The sequence below is a fragment of the Desmodus rotundus genome, chromosome 8, assembly GCF_022682495.2.
Source record: "Desmodus rotundus isolate HL8 chromosome 8, HLdesRot8A.1, whole genome shotgun sequence".
NCBI classification, from domain to species: domain Eukaryota; kingdom Metazoa; phylum Chordata; class Mammalia; order Chiroptera; family Phyllostomidae; genus Desmodus; species Desmodus rotundus.
Genome location: NC_071394.1, coordinates 12,996,207 through 13,012,016, shown reverse-complemented (window position 1 = coordinate 13,012,016; position 15,810 = coordinate 12,996,207). Strand labels below are relative to the sequence as shown.

At 46.4% G+C, this 15,810-nt stretch overlaps 1 protein-coding gene across 2 annotated transcripts in view; it reads right to left on the bottom strand.

The window, feature by feature from the left end:
- The window catches only part of SNTB1 (syntrophin beta 1), a 196,628-nt gene extending 190,619 nt beyond the window's left edge, over positions 1–6,009 (bottom strand). The window contains exons 1-2 of one of the 2 annotated variants that reach the window (XM_071222214.1): positions 5,884–6,009; positions 4,608–5,388 (exon numbers count right to left, since the gene is read on the bottom strand). In XM_071222214.1, the coding sequence (XP_071078315.1) occupies positions 4,608–5,169 (562 nt within the window). In that variant the 5' untranslated portion in view covers positions 5,170–5,388; positions 5,884–6,009. Of the gene's footprint in view, positions 1–4,607; positions 5,522–5,883 lie in introns of those variants that run through there. The other variant, XM_053929931.2, reaches the window with a different exon arrangement.
- Positions 6,010–15,810: the final 9,801 nt, after the last annotated feature.

The window sequence follows — 15,810 nt, the reverse complement described above, 5'->3', positions numbered from 1 at the left end:
GCAGTTCAGAAATTTATACGGGCACTTTAGAGGTCCAGGAGTGTGGGGGTGGCATACTACTAGCATTTAGTGACAGGAGCCAGGGGTTCCTGCCCCTGCACATCTGGGGCAGTCACCTGCAGTGCAAGCTTTTACCAGATCCCAAATGACAGCACCAACTCCTACCCACCGTCACCTGTAGCTGAGCTTGGCTGGTGACATTGCAAACAAGTGCTAGCACCTGTCCCCTTCATTATAACCTCTGTGATCCTTGAGTCATGCATTTATCTTCCGAAGCATTTCCAAAAACTCATTTACTCCATTTTCCACCATATGAATGTTAAAAATATAATAATAATAGGGCATTATATGGATTTTTAAATTTAGAGTTGGGTTATATGATTTATAAAATTCATTTCATGGTAATAAAGAGAGGCATTGGAAAAATGCTGGGTCTGAATTGGATTTGAGGTGAAACAAGGTTTAGATTGGCTTAACCCAGCCCCCTAGCTTTCCGGTGAAAATCAAGGCCCAAACACATAAATCATCTTGTAAAGAGTAACAATTAGTTACAAGATAAGTAACCCAAGTTTTAAGACTCTGTACATCTTCCAAAAAAAGGAAAAGAATCTGTACATCCTAAATGGAGTAAGACTTTTTTTAAAGATCAAATCCTCATCCAATCCTGAGTTTTTACTCTAGCAAAGTCTCAGCAAAATCTTGGCCCCTTCCTCGCACCCCACATCCCTGGCCCACCACCCCCACTACCACCCCTGGAGAAAGTGGTTGTGAAAGTCACATGTGAAAGCCAAGCATTCCTGGGAACAGTCTGGGGGAGAAGCTTTGATGGGCAGGGTCAAGGTCAACGATTGTCTCTGACTTTCTCCTTCAGCTTTCCCCTTTTTCTGGTTCAGTTCCTAAGGAGATCTTTTGGGCCCGGGGGTGATGCAGTCCACCCCCAACCTCCAGAGGCCAATATGAGTCTTCCAGAACACCCTGTACTCCTCAATCTTGACAGAGTTATGGAGGAACTAATTGTGTTGTAGCTTCTACTTCTGTTACAAAAAGGCTGACATGTTTCAAATTACTGTTTTACTAACACTCAAGGGGCAAAAAATACCCTCCTACTGTTCCCACCCAGAGAGGCCATGGCTGCTTATATAGATGTGCCCTGCTCCGCCCAGAGGGTGCCTTTCACCTGGCGGCCTGTGGGAAAGGTGCCCCCTGCAGTGAAGGGTACTGAGTGGCCACTGGCAGGGTGCCCGCTCCCACTCCCCAACATGGGAAATGAGTTCACAGTGGGAAGATTTTTTGATATGAACCTTGTTGACTAGTCCGTTAAACACTGACTTAACTGGCACCGTTTAGCCACTATTTTAAGTCTGAATTATAGTTGAGTCTCCTTGCAGGCCCTGTGTTCAGTGAGGGAGGCCCTGTCCCCTTGGAAAGTGGGGTCATGCAGCAGCTCCCTCTTCATAACCAGGGAGGATGTGGTACCCAAGGGTTTTAGCTCCCTTCTCTTTCTTGCCCCTCCCTGTCAAATACCCCACACAATGGCTGTGTCCTGCTCAGGGTTGTTCCAAGCACTTCAGCATACTTGAGGAGTGGGGAAGGCACCTTGACCCAGGACCTCAGGAAGCTGCCACTGACCCAAGTGCGCAGTTCCACCCAGAAGCTCTGAGTATCAGTTTCGCCTAGAGGTTACACGTATGAGCTTTTAAGTCAGACCTGGAACCTCTCAGCTTTGTTACTTGAAGCAAATAACCTACTGTCTATAAGCTCCAGCTTTCTCATCTGCAAAACAAACAACAGCATGAGCCTCCTGGAGTTACTGGAAGGTAATGTGGACAAATGCACATAAAGTGTGTTACATTTTAAGTGCGTAGGAAATATTAGCAACTGTGATGATTCTTAACATTATAACCTCATAGTACAAAATACAGTTGAATAAAAATAAGGAACATAAACTCTAGTGAAGAATAAAGCAAGGATTATCCCTTGGAAAAAGCAATTTCATCTTCCTTTTATTTGAATTATAAAGATAACTCATCACAGCAGGCATCTGATACATGTGGGTTTTTTTCTTTTATTCTCAGAATGCTCTTCCATACAGCAGCCCTGTAAAGTAAGCATGGCCAGCCGGTATCTTTATTCCCATTCTTTCAGGGGGGTTAAGATGATTCCGTGGCATTGAAACTTGCTGTTCAGTATTTTGTTTTGCAAGGTGTTCCACCTGTAGAGTCAGGGATTCTCCACTAGGGGGCACATGGCATGTAATGGAGTGTGTACTGGCAGCCATGGAGGGACTACACTCATTTCCATCAGCTCCCCCAACAAACCAACCAAAAAAAAAAAAAAAAAAAAAAAATTAACCCCCCCCAGCAATCTAAATTAAAAATCAGTATATTTGCCATATGAACATATCTTTAAAATATCTCCCTTAGCCCTCTCATCCATCAAGGTTACTTCTGCAAAGCCTTTCCTATGTGGAAATTCTAGAATCAAGATGGCGTGTGAGAATATGAGTGAGTAGGTATGTGTTTTAAAAAGCACTGCCAGTGGCCCTGATAAGCCCCTGGGGCTGGGAATTTCTGCACTAGGCTGAGCTACAAAAGAGGGATGTGTGCTATCTGACTTGACGGCCTATGGCCACTCCCACCAAATCTAGGACCAACACTTAGCCTCAGAAGTTGCGGCACAGTTTTGAGTGGGGCCTCTACTTGTTCTCTTCATAGGAGTCAATTTCTGACAACTCAGGCTGGAAATAAGACCGCCGCCCTAGGCAGCTCTTGTCTAGAAGGCCCAGAGGTCTTCCCCAGGAAAAACATCATGTTAGAGGTTTTTACAAAACTCATTTTCAGCTGCTGCATCAAAAAAGTCACATAACTACTCAGGGTTTATTTTTTTCACTTAAATTTATTTTCAAGTGCAGGGAGCTGCCTTTTCTTCCTCTTTTGGAGTGAGAGGTATGTTTTTACCTCTTTGCTAAGTCATTATTTATTCAATGAAAACCAAGAAGAAGGAAAGAAGGGGCATAATGAAGGGCAGTGAAATAAAAGTGACCTGCCTTTGTCCCCTTGTTATTTTACAGTAAATAGTGCGAGCAGAGCAGGTGTCTAGCCGTTTATAGTCCAAACTACACGGGCCCCAGGTCCCACCTGCCCCTTGTCACACGCAGCAAAACACACCGGAGAAAACTTTTTTCTGTTTACTTATGTTAATCATCAAGCCAAAGCAAACAGCCTTCCACTTTCTGTGTCCAGGGTAGCAATTAAATATGAAGACATCACGAATCCTCTAGTCAAATAAGTGGGGGGGAAAAACCCTCTGCATTCTAGGTCAGAGGGGAGGCGGGGGGTTGCATCAGCTGTCACACATAACAAAGCTGATTTCCCAACTGGGAACTTCTCAGTTTCCGCAGGGCAGCACCACAGTTGCTGAGCAGAATAGTTACTGGAGTCCTGAATTTAGGACTTAAATCAACTACCAGTTCACAAGGTCTCACTGGCGCATGGCATGGAGCACCCAAGCTAAGGCAGAGGACGCATACCTAAGTAAAAGACCCCAGACCCCTCCATCTCCAGGTAGAGAGAAGCCGGGTGGGAAGATGAAGTAATTACACAAACAGTGCCGACAGAGGCGTGGCCACAGCCAGCGAAGTGGCAGCGAGACAGACAGGGAGTGAGAAGCGCAGCTGCCGCGGAAAGGGAGCATGCTTTACCTGCTCACTGCCCTACTGCTCTTCTCCCCCACGTAACCACACACGGGGCCTAAACACACCACGCATTCTATTCTCCGTCAGTGACGAGGGGGCTGGGGACAGCACATCTCAAGAGAGTAGTTTCTAAGATGCCTCACAGGAAGGGGACACTGTTTACAAATGCGAAGTTGTTCCCCCACCCCTCCGGAAAAGTACCCGAAAATGTAGGCAGAGAAACCACTTCACCAGCCCTCCACGCAGAGCAACCCAGAATGCAGACTGGCCGACCAAACACCCAAAGGTGAACGCTGGCAAAAAGCCGCAACACGCTCCCAGCCGGTGGCACAACTCCCCGGCCAGAGCCCCAGACTCCACTTTGAAAGCAGGGAGGTGGAGAAGGCTGGTGGGAGTTTTGACGTGCAGAGCTGCCACCGCTCTGGGGTCCCTTTAGGATTCGGCCCTCTCCGCTGGGTTGTAGGGGCTGCTGAGGACGAGACTGTGCGGAAGAGGAAAACTCTCTGAGCTGTGGTTACTCCGCCGTTCGCTGCCTAACGTGGACGGGTGACTCTCTACGTCTGCCCTTCCTTTCCAGCTGCACTTTCCAGTCCCTACACTCCACGTGGATTATCTGCAGATAAAAATAAGGCAATGTGCACTACGCACGCGACCCCGTGCTTGGCACACAGTAGGAGTTCAAGAACCACTTCTGGCCTGGAGTTTCACACACACCCCTACTGGGTCCAATCCTACAACGGCTCTACGGTGGGGATAAGTTGCCCCCTGGTCGGTAAGAGTTGTTAAAATCCCACGTCACCCTTGACATCCCGGCCCCCTGGGGTGTGAGAGCACGTGGGTGCGAGTGTGGGAGCCCTGGGAGCGTGAGTGGGTGTGCGCGCCTGGCACAGCCCGCGCGGCGTTAACCCCTTACCTTCCAGCAGCACCTCCTTGCCAGCGCGCTTCAGCGCCTGCACCGCCTCGTCGTGGGTGGCGTCGCGCAGGTCGGCTCCGTTCACCGACAGGATGGCGTCGCCCACGTACAGGGCTTGGGTCTGATCCGCCGCTAGCCCCTTGAAGATCTTGCTGATGAGGATGGGCATCTTGTTCTCCTTGCCCCCCTTAATGCTGATACCCAGCCCGCCCAGCTCCTGCTTCAGCACCTTCACTCCACGCTTCTGGTTCGAGATGGACTCGGGCACCTGCTCCGGCAGGTCGGTGAAGGCGGTGCGCACTCCAGCCGGCGAGTCCGGGGGCTGCGCGCTGCCCGCGCCTGGGTGCCCGGTGCCCCTGCAGAATGTGCCATTGGTGGTGGTTCCAATGCCGTTGTACGCCGCAGCGCCCTCCTCGCAGCTCAGGACCAGGGCGTCCTCGCTCAAGTTCACCAGAACTTTGTGCCAGCGATCCCGCACCAAAACTTCCAGCAGCCCGCTCCGCTGCGCCCGGCCGCCGCCCCCACCGGCCGGCCCCGCCGCCGCTGCCGCCGCTACCGCCATCTTTCCGGCATTCTTAAAATGCCATGTGATTGCAAAACGGGAGGAAAGTGGGGAAGGGTTGCGCGTGGAGGCCTCGGGGCCCGGGGTCGCGAGGAGAACGCGCCCAGCTGGCAGGAGGCAGCACGCGGGACTCCACTCCGGGAGTTCGCAGACGCGCGAGTTGGCAGCCGCAGCCCAGCTGGTTCCCCCCTCGCCTGATCCTGGGCGGGGTGGAGCAACCTAAAAGAAGAAGGAGAGACAGAAACGGGAGGGGAGAAAAAAAAGCCAGCTGCCAGTTGCAAAACCCCAAAGCAGGGGAGCCGCGAGCAGCGAAGCGCCGCGGACAGCCGGTAGGAGGCACGCTAGCGGGCAAGGGGAAGGGCGGGACCGACCGCTCACCTGTTCCAGCCGCCGCAGCCCTGGCGGCCACGAGCGGCCCTCCCGCTCAGATCCTCCCCGCCTCCCTCCTCCAGGAGCACGTCGCGGCAGGGACAGCTTCCCTAGAGCCTTCTCTCCACCGCCCCAGCCCTCTCCTCTTCCCCCAAGGGCTCCCACCCCGCACCTTCGCTGGGTCGGTGTGTCCTGCCTTGGTCCCCTCACTGGATGTTCTCGAGCTCCCTCCTTCACACTCTCCGTTGAATTGTCTCTTAGTCCTAACCCGCAGTGTCTCTACATCCAAGTCTCCTCACGCTGGCTTCCCCAAGCGAGGCTTGGCTTCTTCTGCTGAGCTCTTACCTGCCACTCACTCCTTTTAGCAAGGCCTCTCAGGTGGACTCAGACCGAGGCCCAGAGTGCTCTGCACGTGGAGATGGGAGGCTGTCCCAAGAACCCGGAATGAAGCGTCAGCATAACCCAATCCCCCCAAACTTCCTCTCTTTAAATGCAGGACATCTTTCTGCCGCATCGCTGGAGAGGTGTCTCTGCTGGCTGGGGTTTCCAGCAGGTCGCTGCCTGCCCCAGACCCCAGGGACAAATGTTCTTCCAGTTCTAACCCATTATATGCTGTAGGCTTCTCACCTATCCTTCCCGGACGCCCCCCCACCCCATATTACGCAATATGCTTCCTGGGACTTCCCAAGATTGACGCTAGGAAGTCCACCATTAAAGAACTCAATTGCAATGGCTTGCATCTCAAAAGTTTCCTATTTAGAATGCAAGCTGCATTTTCCCAGGGGAACAGTAGTGTAATTGTTGGTTACCTTCCCAGGTCCATCTGGAAATGCCAACATAACTCATGTCATCGCTCACCTTCCCAGAAACCTGCTGGTCCTTGAACCTCTCGGATCCATCCCCACACTGAGCAAATCTCATGGGCCTCTCCAAGTATTTCAGGGTCTCAGTTACCTCCCCTTCTCACGTTCTCCCCACTCTCTCCATAAACAAAACTCACAAATCTGCGAATTCTAAAGGTAAGCGGGATCCGGCCAGGTGTCAGGAGGAAAGAAATATTGAAGTCATCGCCCCTGATATGTGCCCTCACTGGAAGTCCTCAAACCCTTCCAGAAGGAGTCACACCTGTCACTGAGAAAGCTGAAAAACTCAGACAACCCCCTACAGGGTGGTCGGTATTCCAGGTGGGGTCACAGAAGGAAATGAAGACCTTTGGGCACTTTTTTTTTTCTTTTTTTGAGGAGGAGGAGAGAATGTCCCTGCAGACAGGTCCATGGGAACCCTTGGGTTAATGCTTCTCTTTTTCTCTAGTTTTCACCCACCAGTTTTCCAAAAGCTTTTTTATGCTTTCATGTGACATTTCCTGCCGCTGGGACAGCAGCCTCTGTGCACAGGGCCAGACAGGGAGCTGGTTCAGGTGGCACCACTGTTGGGTGGGAAAACTAGGCAGGACTGGCCCCTGCCTTAGGGACTGAGGACTCAGGCACATAGCTCTTCGGGGCACCCAGAGCCTGAGCGTCTGCGTTCTAACCCCAGCACACTAAGGTGGAGATGGGTACCAGAATGCCAGTGTGATGACTTAGAAACCAAAACAGATCTGCCTCGGGACCCAGATCCTCCATTCGCATCACACCTGCACCTTTTGCCTCTGTGGCCCAGCAATGTGGGAGGCCCAGGTATGACTAGAGAGAATGTTATCAGTCTGCCATAAGATAGGCAGGCTCTGCAATGGGAATTTCTCAGAATCTCTGTGATGAGCACAATTTTTCTGTGTAAGCAACTTGCCTGAGAAGCGGTAGGTTGCTTGTTGAACGTGGCATCAGAAGGAGGGAAAACAGACATTTAATACCATTAGGCCTGAGGCATGTGTGATCGCCAGAGACGACGTTGCCAATGGAATTATAAGGGCTTTACATGTATTAACGTAATCCTTCCAGAATTTTGGAGGGTACTTACTATTATCATCACTCCCATTAAACAGTAAGGAAGTGGAGATACCTGTTTAATAACTTGCCTGACACATAAGACTAGTCTTGTAGCTAGTAAATGGCAGTCAGGACTTGAAGCCAGCAATGAAGAGTCTGGATTCCACCATTGTCCGACACGCTTCTGCAAATACTCAGAGCCTGGTGTGTGTAGCCCCAGGGCCCACGTGGCACTGAAGCCTGTCTTTCCACATGAGGGTAGCACTGAGGGGAAGGGCCTTCTCCTAGACCACATGTAGGAGGGTCCAGCCAGCCCTGGCTTCTCCTTCTTCCCAAGGTTACAGAATACCCTGCCCTTCCCTGACTGACACTATTTTTTTTTTCTTCTTCAGACATGTTAATATGTTGAAACTGGCAACTACTGGAGTTTTGCTGGCCTAGATGCCCTATCTTATCTTTCAGACAGCCCTGCATACCTGGCCTCTGATTAGTGGTTCTGACTCTCAAACGTATACCTTATTGACCTCATTTCTCCGTTCTGGGTAGGACTACCGCACCGCAGCCCCTCAACACTCACAATTAGCACAGAGTACACTCTCCTAGGTCTCCCTTTGTAGTGAATGGCCACTAGAAAGGACCAAAGAGACTTTCAGTTTCCTCACTTGTGTAAGTGTGGCATTTGAAGCTCACAGCAATAGCAGACCCAAGGCCACATAGGGAGTTCATGGCAAAGTCACAACTCGGTTACCATGGGTATGTGTCCAACTTTAGCATTCTAGACATTATACCTGATGTCTTACCCCACCACCTTTTTCAACCTGATTACTTTTGCTTAGCTCTGTCTCTTGTTCTGTTTCCTCCTTCTCTCCTACGTTGGGATCCTCCTGTGTGTGCCCCTTTCCCGTGGGAGATGCATTCTCCTACAGATGTTTGAATGAACTTAGACTTGCGGGAAACAGGTCACACAATCGTCAGTTCCTCAGAGCTAAGGATCCATGCCTGTCCCTCCAGCAGCGTGTGCAGGAAGGGGTGGTGTCCATCCATTTGTTCCACAAGCACCATGTCCTGGGCACTCTTCTAGGTGCTACAGTAATGGCAGCCGACAAACTGACAAAGGCATGCCCTGGGAGGCTTACACTGTAATGGGTGGTAGAGTGGAGACAGAGAGAGACTGCAGACATGAGACACTTTCATGGAAAACTAGGAAGATAATAAAAGGGAGAAATAGGATCAAGGACTAGGGATCAAGCGACACCTAGGGGGCAATGGCTGTCAGGGAAAGTGTTTGTGAGAAGGTGACTGTGGGTCTGAGATGTGGATGGTAAGAGGAGAGTCTCACAAAGATATAGGGAGGTGGGTCTGGGGACAAGGAAGAGCCAGTGCAAAGCTCCTGAGACAGAAGCAAGCTTGTCTGGTTCAGGGGACCAAAAGCAGGTCTGGGTAGCTGGGGCAGCCTGTGGGAGGGAGAGCGAGGTAGGAGAGGGGATCAGAGATGGCTGGACCAGATCACAGGTAAGGCCCTGGAGGACTGTGACACAGGCCATCCTCCCTGTCTTCTTCGAGGTTCAACAAACATGGTATTTTGGGCTGTCAGGGATTATCTTGATTTCAAAGATTACTTCCTCATACCTACTGAGTAAACTTCTAGTGGTTAGAGCACATGCTTCAATATTTAGGTTTGGAAAATATAATCATTGTGTTTTTGGCACTCTTCCCTAAACAGTGGGTTGAGCATCTTTAAGGCAATTATCCAGTGGACAGGATGGACAGTGGCTACATGGTGAATAGTGAAGAAATGCAGGGCTCCTGGATACCTGGGGGTAAATTAGAGGAAAGAATGAGGGAGGAGCAAGAGAGCTGTGAGAAATGTAAAACTCTTAAGGTGAGTCCCACCTATGTAAATACATGTTGACTAAAAGCTAATTGACTGCCTACTCTTGTAAAATCATAATGCTGGGTTAGTGATTCTTATTTTAAAGATGAAGCATTGAGACTGGTAGATGCCCCAGGTACAGAAGGCTGAGCAGATTCTTTCTTCTCTGGTGTGCCCCAGTCGGCTAATAGGCACTTCATCAATATTAAACGGGTTGGCAAACACCCTGTATTGCACATTCCTGGCATTTACCTGGGCGGGTCCTTGATAAACTAGATAGACCACCACCTAGACTATCAGCTAGCCAGTCAGTCAGGTGAGAGTTACTTGGTTGCTCTCTGTGTTTAGAATGTTGCAGAGGGGACTTTTCCTGTATCAGGCTAGTCCAAGGCAGAATTTAAAGCACTTCGGTGTTTACCCTCCACCTTGTCTAGTTGTGATTCACTCCTTTTACTTCCCTTCCATGCTAACCTGCTGTTGAAACAAACCTTACACCAGCCTTTTAAGATCTGTGATATAAATTGAAGTCGCTTTTCCTAAGGGTTTATACATTTGATCCTTTTTTAAAAAACTGTAGAATTCTAGGTTAGAGCCCATATTAAAGACACTGAACATAATCTAGGAACTTTTTAGCAACTTGGCCCAAATAGGCGTACAAGGTGTCCTGGTACGAAGGTGAAGAGGAATAAGAAGTTGAAGTTTCTCCTATACACATCTTTAAAAAGTTATGAGATGAAATTGGCATGAAATTTCAATAAATAGTTCAGGATCCTGCTAGGCTATCCTTTAGACTCCAAAAGCGGTTGATTGTTAACGTACTTTCGGAACTTCGGAAGCACCATCTCCACCACTTACTGTATGGAATACTTCCTGTGCATTCTCCCTTGATCCACGAGAAACTTCTTCCCCTTCTCTGCCTCACAATCTGATAGCTCATTTATTCCCCCATCACCCAACTTATTTCCTCCACTGCCGCAGATTCTCCCAGATAATCTCTCCATTTGTACTGAACCCTTAGTCCATCAATATGGCCACAAATAGCTCCTCTTTTTTCCTGAACTGAATTCTCATCTTTTCCTTTTATTTCCCAACTCCAGCTGACACTTGGGTTAGTTCCCAAATACTCTGTCTCCCGCCCACTGTATTCTCTGGTAAGAACCTCACCTTCTTTGACTGCCCGGGAAGTCTCGTGAAGGTGACACCCCACATTTCTGATGCCGAGTAATACTTCCATATCACGGCGTGTTGATGGCCTTGCATTTTTCACCACTTAGCACACTCTAGTACTTTCTTCAAGTTGTGTTCTATCTTTTCCTCAAAACCTCTAGCAATCTAGAAATTTTGGGATGATTTAATCTCTAGGCTCTTTTCCTTTTCAATATATTCCTCCATTATCATCAGTCTGACGTAAGTATTTTTAAGGAAGCTTCATTGTATTCTGCTTCTAACTGCGTTTGTGATTTGGAACCAGTCCCTTCACTTCTAGAACTTTTATTCTAATTTGGTAGATTGATAGGAAATAGCAAGGATTAATGACCCAGTTAGTAAATAACTATCAAGTGACTTTAGGTTTTAGAATCGAGAGTTTAAATGTGAAGCTAAGAGAGTTTGTTTGTGGCGGACAAACTGAGTTTCATAAAAGAAGAAGGTTTTGAGCCGAGTCCTCCGGAAGTGCAGACCTTGGAGAATGAGATAAGAGAGAACAAACATTCCTTGCAGAAGAAACTACTCGGTCAAAGCAGGAAGAAAGGGAGGTACAGATTATCATTTAGCAGTGGGCCGGTCAGCTTAGATGGGTGTTGGAAAGAAGCACAGCAGGGATCTGGTGAAAAGACAGTATTCTTAGCCAGAATGTTTGGCTCCAAATGATAGAAACCCAAACAACACTAAACACCGAGGGAAAAAATGCACCTGCTCAAGTTGCCTGTCCAGTAAGGCTAACCTCAAGTGCAGCTGGAATGGATGCTAGCACACCTTATCCTCTCAACTGCACAAGGCCAAACCACCACCACGGGCAGCTCAGCTGCTGGGAAGAAAAGGGCTCTTTTCTCCTTATCTCAATTAGAAAAGGATTCAAATGAAGAAAGAACTCAGATAACTCAGTGTAGGTCACAAATCTACACTGGTGGCCAGAGATAGATACCATGATTGGCAGTCCCCAATAGATCCCCGATGGCTCGCATGGAGATGACAAAGAATTCACCAAAAAAAGGGATACAATTATCAGAAGGAGGCAGGAAGAGGGCTGGGCCAACCAAATAGCTCTCCCTGTAGCTCTGTGTCTGAAGCTTCACTGTATCTGTATCTCTCCACTACAGATAGGCTGGAACCTATCTACTCTGTCTGTGGAATTTCTCCTAAAAGTACTGATTCTCCCTGTTCATGGGAAAGGTATAATTTAAAAAAAATACTGGGTAAAATAAATCTTTTGACAGAATGAGGAATGGGTTACTGGGGAAGGATTGAAGTACCTTAGCGTGATTTACTGCATACAATAAGAACACAAATCTTTGGGGGTACTGAAGACAGGAAAATAACTTCGAAAGGTTATTCAATAGCCTAGGCAGGGATAATGAAGAATCTGTATCCATGTGGAAATAAAGGAGATGGTTTAAAGAAAGATTGAACAGGTTGTGGTAATTTACTGTGGATAGAGAACTAGGAAAAGGAGGAGTCAATGAATTAATTAGCTTTTATTAAATCTTCGCACTGTGTTAGGTCCGGTATGTGCGTAGTATATCATTGGTTACAGACTGCAACCATTTGACGTAGGTAAGGTTACCCCCATATTACAGATGAAAATGTTGAGTCCAACAAGATCACACTGCTGATAAGTGTTTGAATTAGAATTCAAGCCTGGTAATAACTTTGTTCTGTTTGACTCTAAAACTCACACAATTTATTTGTTACAGTAAACTAGGTATGAGCTTAGGTGGCCAGGAAGAAGGTGACAGAACTCATCCAGAGGTGACATGGGCTCTGTTTAGATTTGTTGAGTTTGTGGGAATGGTAGAGCAAGCAACAGATCGTATCCTAAAGGCATTGAAGTCCAGAGCCTGGGTAAGGGCATTCTGATGTCGTTTGCTTAGAGTAAAACCTAATGTGATCACAGGAGAAACTTCAGGAAGAAAACGGTCGTGGCTCCCTTGGTAATGAGAGCCAGAAAACAAAAGTCAAAGAAGGATGCCAGTAACGTGTTGAAAGCAGAACTGACAAGGCCTGCCCATAGAGTTGGATATGGGGGACAATGGCAAGCTTGGTTATGGAGAGAGTAATTCATAACTATGGTAACTTTTAAATTGTTTCTTTGCATAATTAAACTAGAATTATGTAAAAATAGTACCAATTAACTGCAAAACTTGGAAGCCCAGAGGCAGAACACACGTCTAAAGTCAAAGGGCTACTGCCCTACTTCTGAAATGAAAAATTAAGCCCTTCAAGGCATCACAAGACATTGTGTTTACATACAGTGTCTACTGGATGAAGCCCCAAGCCTCAAAGCTCTGGTCTGGCTGGTTAAAGAACAAAGAAACTAGAGCAAGCAAAGGGCAGAGCCTGGAGACGGTCCCAGGCAGCCACCTCCTTCCTCCATCTCCATGGGTGTAAAGGCTTTGCACTGCAGGGGCGGAGAATGGCGGGGACGGTGCCCGGGAAGGAATTCTCCCAGGACCACATTCGAATAGAATGGCCAGTTTCAGGAGTAGCCCGAATGACTAGAGCAGAGAACAATGAGGAAAAATACTTCCAGAAGTATTTTAAAGGAGAAAACGAATCATCACAGGCTGACTACGATTTCATTTTTCAGATATTTATGTTAGGTCTTGGTTTCTTGAGGGCAGGGGCTATGTTTAAGATTTTTTAGCTATTGCCCTGGCTGGTGTGGCTCAGTGGATTGAGTGCTGGCCTGAGAACCAAAGGGTCGCTGGTTCAATTCTCAGTCAGGGCACAGGCCTGGGTTGTAGGCCAGGTCCCCAGTAGGGGGTGTGAGAGAGGAAACCACACATTGATGTTTCTCTCCCTCTCTGTCTCCTTCTCTTCCCCTCTCTCTAAAAATAAATAAATTAATACAATCTTTAAAATATTTTTTTAAGCTATTACAGACTTAAAGAGCTTCCAGGTAACATCTAATAGTTGTTCCCAAACTTTGGAAGGATTTAGAATCATCTAGGGAGCATGTTAAAAAGACAGGCATTGAATTAAAAAATTCTTTCTACATTTATTAGCAGACATGCTTCTAAAGTGAGAAACTTTGTTCTAGATATAATTATTTTGTTGCTGTTGTTTTTAATTTCACTATAATATAGATTCTTATTTAAAATGCTACAATCCATTAATACCACTATTTTGTTTTCTGCTCAGATATATGAAATTTGGCCAGAATGAGTCTCTTCAAGGTCACTTCTGTGTTCTTTCAACAGATCCCTATTGTCTTTAAGCACATTTTTCTTGCTCTTTTTCTTTCTGGCATGACGAGCTATTTCAGGATCAACTTGTATTTTGTCTGTTGAGCTCCAGGATCAACCATTCCTTAAGGAATTCTGGTTCCTTTTAGTGTGAAATGTTATTAAAAGCCAATATCTGGAGACTAAATGTGCTTGTTTCTACTGTTATAAAAGATAGAGTTTGCCCTGGCCAGGTAGCACAATTGGTTAGAGCATCGATCTGATGCACTAAGGTTGCAGGTTTGATCCCTGGTCAGAGCACATAAAAGAATCAACCAAAGGACGCATAAATAAGTGGAACAACAGATTGACATGTCTCTCTCCCTCTCTCTTTCTCTCTTTCTCAAATTAAAAAAAAACCAACAAGATAGAGGTCATATTCATATTCCCAATTCAAATCCAACACCATAAGGTACTTCGTTACTTTTTCTTATTCCATAGTTGTCTCTCAATATGGAGAATGTGAGAAATCTGGCTTTCAAAATGCCAATATATTTATTCATTTTACTATGTCCTACAATATAGGAATAAATTGTTTCATAAATACTATTACTGTTGCAAGAGCAATGCCAACAACAAACCTACTTAGTAAGTTCAAAATGTCTTTGCAGTTTGTTTTTTCTTAGGTTATATTCCAATAAAGGTGCTCAGGGTACCATGTAGATGCTTGATCCAATCTGCCATCTAAATATCTGCACGTGGGGCAGCCTGCAGACCCACAGGGTGGGGCATTGCAAAGCCAGTGGCCTGCGCTCCTCCAAGATGCCGAGTCATGTGAGACAAAAACAGGGTGGAATTTTCTAAAGGCAAGGAAGCTAAAGAGACACGAAAACAAAATGAAATGCGAGATCTTGGATTGAATCATCAAAGAAAAACTACAAGGGCATCGTTTGTGGCAATTTAAGACATTTAAACATAGACTGTGTATTCAGTCAGGTAATTGCATCAAGGTCAGTTAAATTCCTTGGATGGGATAATGGTCCTCTGACTGTAGAATAACCTTGTTCTTAGAAGATATGTGCTCATATGTTTAAGGATGAAATGATGTTTCTAACAGACTTTCACATGGAGAAAGAGAGGAATTATCAAGAAAATGTGGCAAATATAACTGACTCCAAAATATAGAGAGAAAAAGAGAGAGCAAGAGAAAGAGACCTATGGAGCAATCATGGAAAAAATTAATAAGTTAATCTAACGAATGGTAAAATGGGGGTTTGTTGTATGATTCTTTCAACATTTTGATAGGCTTAATACAATTTTTTTTTCAAAATAAAATTGGGGACAATAATGAAGAAATCCAAGCCTCACCTTAAAAGATATTAAGGATTTTGGTCTTGGGACAGGTCTGGAAAGGTACATTGTATCGCAGGGGTTCTGATACAGAAAAAGTGCTCTTTAAGAAAGGCTGAGCAGATACTTGACATTTTATAGTTGGAAACTCAAGGCCGAAGACTTCCTAAGGTCACATATCCTTGGGGGCAAAGCCAGGACTAAAAACTCCCCTTTCCTAGGATTCGGTGGTTCTAGATCAGTCAAACCGAGAGAATACGGGCTACTCAATAAATATTTAATAATTGCTGGGAAATCATGAATGGTAGGGTAGAGAAAGTAGAGGGAACTGGTTTAGTGCTAATTCTGACCCAGGCACTTTCAGACTCTTCCACCACTGTGATCTTTCCAAGAAACTAAGGTGTAGATGAATAATACTCCTCTCCTCTCCTCTCCTCTCCTCTCCTCTCCTCTCCTCTCCTCTCCTCTCCTCTCCTCTCCTCTCCTCTCCCTTCTTTCTTTCTCTTTCTTTCTTTCTTTCTTTCTTTCTTTCTTTCTTTCTTTCTTTCTTTCTTTCTTTCTTTCTTTCTTTCTTTCTTTCTTTCTTTCTTTCTTTCTTTCTTTCTTTCTTTCTTTCTTTCTTTCTTTCTTTCTTTCTTTCTTTCTTTCTTTCTTTCTTTCTTTCCTTCTTTCTTTCCTTCTTTCTTCCTCTCTCTCTCTTTCTTTTTCTTTAAGAGAGAATTTTGTTTTGCCCAATAAAATC